Source organism: Dermacentor variabilis, chromosome 9 (genome assembly GCF_050947875.1).
Source record: "Dermacentor variabilis isolate Ectoservices chromosome 9, ASM5094787v1, whole genome shotgun sequence".
Taxonomy (NCBI): Eukaryota; Metazoa; Arthropoda; class Arachnida; order Ixodida; family Ixodidae; genus Dermacentor; species Dermacentor variabilis.
In genome coordinates, this window is record NC_134576.1 from 127,560,347 (window position 1) to 127,568,609 (window position 8,263).

The following is an 8,263-nucleotide window of genomic DNA, read 5'->3' on the forward strand; positions in this document are numbered from 1 at the left end:
TTCCTGTACATAATTGTTTTATTGACTCTCTACCTCTGGCAACACTTCTAATGCACTAGAACAGCATATCACAGGTTCTGCTTGATTTGGCTGCAGTTGCTCAGAAACAGTACAGCATGAGACGCCTGCACCCCACTCCTCCTTCCGTCACTATGTAAGAAATCAACTTCTTGGCACGTTTACTGTAGCTTATTTAGAAATGTAGAACGTGCAGGTGCCATGTAAATATTTCGCAATGCAAAACACAGCACTGTGAGCCTTACCAGCAATGCCAAACATAACGTTACTTAATGTTTCATTGACGCAATCAGTGTACCAAGCAGAAGGTAAGTTCACAGGATGGATTGTTACAAGCACACATTCACAAACATATAATGATAGTGTCTCCAAGTTCTCATCCATCACACTTTCTGCCTAGCAAGATCCATCCACAGCTCCCTCTTCATTGCCTCTATGAAATACCATAATTACTCAATTTTAATGTGCGCTTCTTTCTAGAAAGCTTCACTAAACAATGAAATGCACTTTGGAATAGAGTGTGAAACCAGAACTGCAATAGTGACGAGCTATCATCATTGGCATTCAACATTGCTGTAATCCAAACCAATCCACACATGAGCTGTAGCTCTAGTAGCTGCAACAATGTTTGTGCCCACTTTTGCGAGCTTGTTATGCGCCCACAGTCGTCTGCAAGGCGTTTAATGAAATTTGGTATCTCAAATGCTGTGGACGGCACTAAGAAGCACTAAGCGATAAGAAGGCCTCTGACAGTGACAATGAGTAGTGCCCAGTTCACTGTCGCTTGAATGCATTAATTGTTTTTCCAAATGATAAAAAAAAATTGAGATTATTTCTCGCCATGTAAATCAGGTGTGCCTTACAATTGAGTAAATACGGCATATACTATGGTAATAATGATTACATGCATATAAAAAAAGGCTTTGCATGCCTGCATGCATGGAATTCACCACAAAGGCTTATGACAGCGGACAATGAGGCATGGATGTCACTGCACTGTTCTACGCTACTAATTGGGTGCCCCATGAAGAGATCAAGTTGCTACACTGCACTCGTACACAAGGTATGTTTCATGTTTCAGAACTAGTGCAGCAAGTGCAGACAAATAGATGGAATGTTTGATTCCGGACACTCTATACAGCTTAGCATGAAAACAAGACTGTGCACTTCTCGCACATTGTCTGACTGCACATTGACAAGACACTATAGGCACTCTGTTATAAATTAGGATCCCAGCCAGACAAGATGAAATGCCATACAATGTCAGAGCACTTGAACATTCCAGTTTGGCAACTTAAATAAGTACAAGGTGCAACTAAAAAAAAAAGAACAAGCCTGGAAGAAAAGTCAATTTCTGACTTCTGTACAAATCACTTGATGATCGCACTTTCCTCAGTCTACACAAAGATATATCCAGGTGCTGCTATGACTGGGATGCTAAAGTGATCGTCTCCCTGATGCTGTTGCTATAAAAAAAAAAAGGAAGGTCAACCTTGGTTCCAGGCTTTGTCGGCAACACACAGGGTCACTCCTGTAGTCACGAAGGCCATGCCAATGTATGTGCCTGTAAGTAAAGAGAAAAATGCATCAAAAACTAACATAACTCTGTGTCAGATACCTTTGTTCAACTTTTGCAATCACTTTCGGAATGAGACCATTTAGGCCGGCAGTTGCAAAAAAAATTTAGCCACTGCAGACTATTCGTGGACCCGTGTTCAGCATGTCATCTTTTATGCAAATGTATTCATAGAAAACTAGCCATCAAGTGTAGAACTACTAAGGTCATTTTAATAAGTTTAAGTTCAAGTACATATATCACTCACAGTCCATCAATAATGAGAAAGGGACGTCGAATGCAGGAAACAAGATTTTTAGATGTCATGTCAATCAAAGGAAGATGTTTAAAAGCCCACTTTATCATCAACCCTGCATCAATCTTTTATTTGATCTACATCAGAATGAAATGCAGTTTCAAACAGATTGCAAATGCCTTTCCAGACATCTCACTTACTCTTGCAATACAAAATGCTTGGCAATGGTGTACATTTGGAGAGGCTACCAGAGACTTTTCTACAGACTATGGAACCTAGATCTGAAGGACCCCTGGGGTTCTGCAGTCAAAACCTTAGAAAATATTGATGTAGACCTGCTGTACGCATGCAGGATTAAGATGACTGCACAAGTCAGGACTAGAGTAGTAGCAGGTTGCGGTCCAAATCGTAGCACGAGTTTGCTGATTTGTCAGACAATGCGTCAGAAACATGGCTGTTCTTGCTGTCGAAACTTGCTGGATGCTGTTGTTGGTAGGACTATAGATGCACAGCCGCACTGGCAGAAAACTGTGCACAGCAAAATGCACCAGCGTTGTCGTGGTCACACTGGGGGTCATCTTTGGTGCAGCAGCAAGCACATGACAAATTCGCTCTCAGCTGGTATCACTGCGGGTGGCCGGCGATGCTTAGAGAGGGTGAGAAGCTCGACAGCATTTCCCCACGGGAATGAATCGGCCACTCCTCAATAGTCTTCCCAATTGGTGACAGGCCGCAAAAATAACTACAAGACCCACTCACTGTGCAGCAATAAGATCCTGCCCCTCGTCTATTAGGTTAGGTTACACTTAACTTTATGTAATAAACACAGTTTATACAAATTGTGATGAGGAAGGGAGCAAGAAAGCTCTCGTGGATATAGAACTCATTTTTGCTTAAGGCTCACCCTGAGCAGCATGCTTATCATGCTAATTTATGCTTGTCAGGTGCATACGTATCCCACCTTTCTGTGGGATACGTATGCACCTCTTAATGATTCATTAGCATGGCACACCAAAGACTGACAAGCAATAAATTCTTCTTAGACTGCAGCAAATTATTCTGCGACTCTGCCTTTGCTTGTGAATTTTGCCTGTTTCAGGAACTTCCCTTAATAAGCTTGCTCCAAGAGAGGATCCCTCTAGTATTTGGCATCTTGGACTGCCCCGACAGGTACTATCATAATCTTTTTTTTTTTGTAGTAAGAATTATTTTTCTTTTTTCTGCAATCTTGCACCGTCCCATTATTCAACACTTTTAAAATGTTTTCACAAATGAAGTCTACTTTTAGGAAAACTCTATAGAACATTTGCAAAATCGTAGAACGAGCCCAAATTCATAACTACTTAAGAAAAATTTGGGAGAACTGCCAGGTATGCTACTAGCTTAGGCCAACCTCTCTGCCTTTCCTATAATCAGTTCTCTCTCTGGCTTCATAGTAAAAATGATAAAATTGTGCACAGCTTGATGGCAGAGGTCTTAAACTATGTTGCTCCCATGCTAGAGCCAGAATGAAAGCATCTTAATGGGCAAGATATCAGCTTAGCTACAGTAAAATCAGGTTCTAACGGGTCAATACAGCAACTAAATAATGGTACATATTAAATACTGCCCTATGTAAACAACTATCACATTAAATTTGCAGTGCAGAAAACCCAAATAAGATGACCAAAACATGCCAGAAGCTCGGAATCGGAGCAAAGAAATTCACATCATTGTTCGTCCCTTTCAAACAGCATTTTGCTGCCGTCCGATTCATGACATCCTCACGGCTCTCCAGACGTTCACATCTGATACATTGCAGTCGCTTGAGATGCTGCATTTGACACAGCATCTCACATGGCTGGGATTTCTCAGAAGGGAAGGTGTAATGATTACATTATTTAATGAAATTCCAGGGCTTTGCATGCCAAAGTAACAATCAGATTACGGAGCATGCCATAGTGGGGACTCCAGATTAATTCTGACCACCTGAGTCTTTTTTTACATGCACTAAAAGTATAAGCACACGAGCGTTTTTACACTTAGCCCCCATGGAAATGCAGTCGCTGCAGCCAAGATCAAATCTGCAACCTGGAGCTTGGCAGCCCAATGGCACAGCCACAAAGCTACCGTGGTGGGTTGAAGGCATAACGGTAGGCTGCGTGTGACACAGCATCTCAAATGGCTGGAAATTATCTCCCGTGTCAGATTACTTCAGTGATGTATCAGGGCAAAGAGCCACAGAGCAATGTGATTGGCCAAAGCTGTTTTGGAGCAGAAAAAGAGGCTTTTGGAGCCTCTAAAGGCATACTTCATCATGGAAAAAACTGGCATTGAGGGAAGTAAAAGTGTTTTCAGAAGGAGGAAGTCGAGGTAAAAAAAATATAGTTGTGCCTGAAAATGGGTGTTGGTGGCCAATGTGTAACCCCATCAGATATTGCCGCAAATTAAAAATGTTACAACTTATGCACTATGTTTGGCCCACTCACTAAGAGCAAATGAGTGCTCTAATCTAGCTTCCAAACTTCCATAGCACTGGACTTCTGGTCAGTGTGGAACTTATTTTATTTCAGAGTGACTAGATATGCTTAGCTTGTACAAGTTGTAATGATAAAGTTTAAACAAAAACCCAGCACTATTTGCAATTCACAATGTAATCGATGTAAACATGTATGCTAATAACATACATGAAACGACTGAAGACGATGAGCAAAACGAGAACAAGGGGAAAGCAGCACCCAACGTTTCAACAAGTGGACTTGTCTTCTTCAAGGCACCTTGAAGAAGACAAGTCCGCTTGTCGAAATGTTGGCTCCTGCTTTCACCTTGTTCTTGTTTTTCTCATCGTCTTGAATTTCCATCTCCCTCCTTCCACCTGTTTTCCATGAAATTATTGAATAAATTCTCAGCATGCAGACCCATCATAAAGCAAGGCACTTGCCCTCTACCCTGCATGTATGCGGCAGTGCTTGTGCTCTTCTTGAATTACAAATACTGGCTAGTTGGCACTTTTTTGATGCAACATTTTGTCTAGAGCAGATGTCTTGCCTACGTCAAGCAAAGCCTGCCTACTTTAAATGTCACTGAAACTCTTGGTCTTTGCACCGTGGTTGATGAGGAGCTCTGCATTCGCCAGCATCATCTTTGCAGTTTTTACTTCCTGCTGAAGGGAAACAGATGGTGGAAGGATGACGTCGCTTGCGACAGTAAAGCGCCTCTACCTCAAGATACTTGTCTCGTCTTCGAAAGTAGCAGAAAGCATCTTTTGATGCAGCTTTGGAGATTGTTAGCGAAAATGTAGCAGGATTTGCCTTTTGGAGCAGTTCAGGGCAATTGGAGCAGCAATCGCATCACTGGCCACAGTCCTCAATTGACACGAGTGGCGGTACTCACGAGCACTGGTGGTTGTTTCACCCAGAATACGCCCAGCCAAGGTGACAAAGATGAAGTTGAGAGAATTGGTAAGCGGCACCGCCAAGGACAAGTCTGTAATAAATGCAATAAAACTGCCATTCAAGTGATCACCATGATAGAATGCCACACAGTGTGAAATTGGCTTCAAATGTGCAGCTTCAAATGTGCAAAATTCATGAAGAGATGGAAGACTATTTAATATCAATATGTTTGCAGACTTAGCGACAGTTGAAGAAATTAAATGTACCTGTAAATGACTTTATTACTGTCGGGATACAACAAGCAAACCCCATAGTAACTCTGCAGCTAATGACACTGCTACAGGGCATGAGACTGCATATTCAGAGCTTTAATGGGGGAAAGATGCAGAAACAACAGAGAAAATTCTTAAACGCATCAGTGTCTTTGCTCATTCTGCGCTTTGACTCAACTTTGCTTTCAGTAGCATAGCTCCATAACTCATGTCTGGCTTGTCGCCAGACTTGTGTGCTAGTACCACATGAGGGAGGATGGTGATTTCACCATCTTGGCACTAGATTGTCGACACCAGCAAACATTCATGTTGGCATGCCCAAATATTGTAGTATAGAGTCATGCCTCCAGGAATCGCTGCACCTGCTGCAGAAGCTGCATTAGCGCTGCCTGTGGAGAACGGCCTTGTGTGCCTTTAATATTTTGTGGACGTGTGTACATTAAAGGCTGAATGGTATCCATTTGGTTTGCAACGTCAAAGGGAGACACTACTAATTTGCTAAAGATAATATCAATGGCCAAATGGATGACAAACTCTTCTCACAGACAAGTGGAGAGAACAAGTTTAGCGTACAGTGCCAATGAACCACCCTACTTACCTGCAGATCCTAAGGCCAGTGCATAAATGGCAGACCCACTCTGGTTTATTAGGAATGGCAACACATACTGGAAAGATATATATATAAAAAAAAAGAGAGAAGCACATCACACTTCAGCAACATGATAAATAAGAGAATGTAACACTGGCCACAGAAGAAGTTCTATACTAAACACACTGTCTTCTCACAGGGTAATGTGCAACATTTGGCCATTGACAACAGCACTTAGCTGCCAGGACAGGTCTTATGTTTACAAGGGATCAATATAACCATAATTTTCATCCTTCCAGCCCTGCCAGAAATATGCCAGTAACTTGAGGTTTCAGTGAACAGTATGGAAACCTTGTCGCGAAGTACTTGGTCAGTCAAGCGTCGGACTGCACAGTGCATTCCTTCCTTTATCTGTCCATCTTTGCATACACCAAGAAAAGCAATCAATGTTGATGCTGAAATGTTGCAGTTTTGAACGTGGCACTGTTAACACCAGTAATGTCCCAAATAAAATGTGCATATCCTCCTATTTGTATACAATAATGAGAAAAGCAATTAAAGAAATTTGGCATAAAGCCTTGAACATGACTGTTAACACCAGTACAGACCCCAGTAGTAGCCAAAGCAATGTAGCCAGTCTCAGATCCATCCTCAAAACAAAGGTTGATCAGCACAATTTGGGACACACATTAGAGCCAATGTGAGTGTGGCCCTTTCGCCTGCCCTATGCTGTGCCAGATTACACATGCGGGCCCAACTTGAACTATACACAATCGTAAAGCTGAAGCCGTAAGTAGTATTGGATGGAATAAGTAGTGCTTTCACTCCTACGTAGTTGTTCCCTTCTTAGCTCTTAAATCTTGGCACATATTTTGTATGAAGATTGCTTTAGACTAGCTACATATAGTTCTAGCCGCGTTTATAATTATGATGCACGCCACCATATCTTAGGCAGCATCCAGACGAATCCCGGCGTGATAAACAGGCTGCAGACGTATGACATTCCCAGATATGTGCTCATAAAGAGTGGGATGAAACATAGCGTGTGGTCAAGGCCTTTACCTGAGGCCTGGTCGCAAGGAACTTAACTTCCGCTAGCCACTGGTTCAGTGCTCCTTGGCGTTTGATATCTTCCACACCTTTGCCTCCTCGACGCAAGAGCGGGGCTGAAAACCCCCAGAGAGCGGCCACGGCGACTAGCCACAGCACTTGCACTGGGAAAAAAAAAATGCGGTAACAAAAGCCCGTTCCTTTAGTAAAGTAAAATCATACAACACAACAATATGTATGTCGAAGGCTAGCATGCAAATGACGATCACTCGAGGATGCCAAGTCAGCGCTCTGGTCAAGCGCATTGCACAATTCTTTGTTTGAAGCCTTCGTTGGTACTGTCACCAGAACACAAGTAATTTTTCACATACTATCCGCGCAGTGCACAACATATGCACAACGCCAAAACCTAGACGACGGCTGTGAACGCGACTTCAGTGAACGTGACTTTCGTGAACGATAAAATGATTTTTCTCAGATGTAGCACATGACGATGAGGCGTGGAATAGAACGGAATCCGTACACGGCAAACTGTAAAGATAAGTGATAGCATAGGGCTCTAATAAGGCAGTTGTATTTAGCTTGTTGTTGTTGTTGTAGCCTGTGGCACGTGTGGCTCCTACCCACGATGGGGGATTGGCCAAGAAATGGGTGGATTATACCAAAATAATGTAGAGCATAAATTTCCTAATATCTATGGGAATAGCATTGAATAGGGTTGAAATACCGGTTAAAATGTAATCAGGAAGGTGCTGTTGAATGAGTAATAATTAATTTCGGATTGTGCCATCACCGTATGCATGCAAGTCATAGGGTGACCGAGACGACCTACCAGGGTCAAGCATGTCGACAGTGCGCCGCACGACCACTAAATGTTCACTGGAACGCCCGACAACTACGTGGTCCCAGCGTATTCATTTAAATACTTCATTTATGTACGAAAAACACGCTGCTCCTCTGAGCTCCTCCCAAACCTCCCTTTGCGATTGCTACCATTTGTAAAGTTTGTTGCCATGGTTACGGTGCTATCTCAATTTGTCAGATGGACACGTATGATAATTATTACGTATTACCATGTAATCTTCTTAAACAAAAGTGCGCAATAGTAAAAATATCCAAGTCAATAACACAAAATTTACCTCTTCATGG

General features: G+C 42.4%; 1 protein-coding gene across 1 annotated transcript in view; it reads right to left on the minus strand.

Moving 5' to 3' along the window:
* Window positions 1-8,094, minus strand: part of LOC142557446 (ras-like GTP-binding protein rhoA) — a 96,613-nt gene extending 88,519 nt beyond the window's left edge. Inside the window, exons 1-5 of the mRNA XM_075669296.1 lie at window positions 7,947-8,094; window positions 7,127-7,278; window positions 6,074-6,140; window positions 5,202-5,294; window positions 1,511-1,582 (exon numbers count right to left, since the gene is read on the minus strand). Of these exons, the coding sequence (XP_075525411.1) occupies window positions 1,511-1,582; window positions 5,202-5,294; window positions 6,074-6,140; window positions 7,127-7,278; window positions 7,947-7,959 (397 nt within the window). The 5' untranslated portion in view covers window positions 7,960-8,094. The remainder of the gene's footprint in view (window positions 1-1,510; window positions 1,583-5,201; window positions 5,295-6,073; window positions 6,141-7,126; window positions 7,279-7,946) is intronic.
* Between the last annotated feature and the right edge of the window lie 169 nt (window positions 8,095-8,263).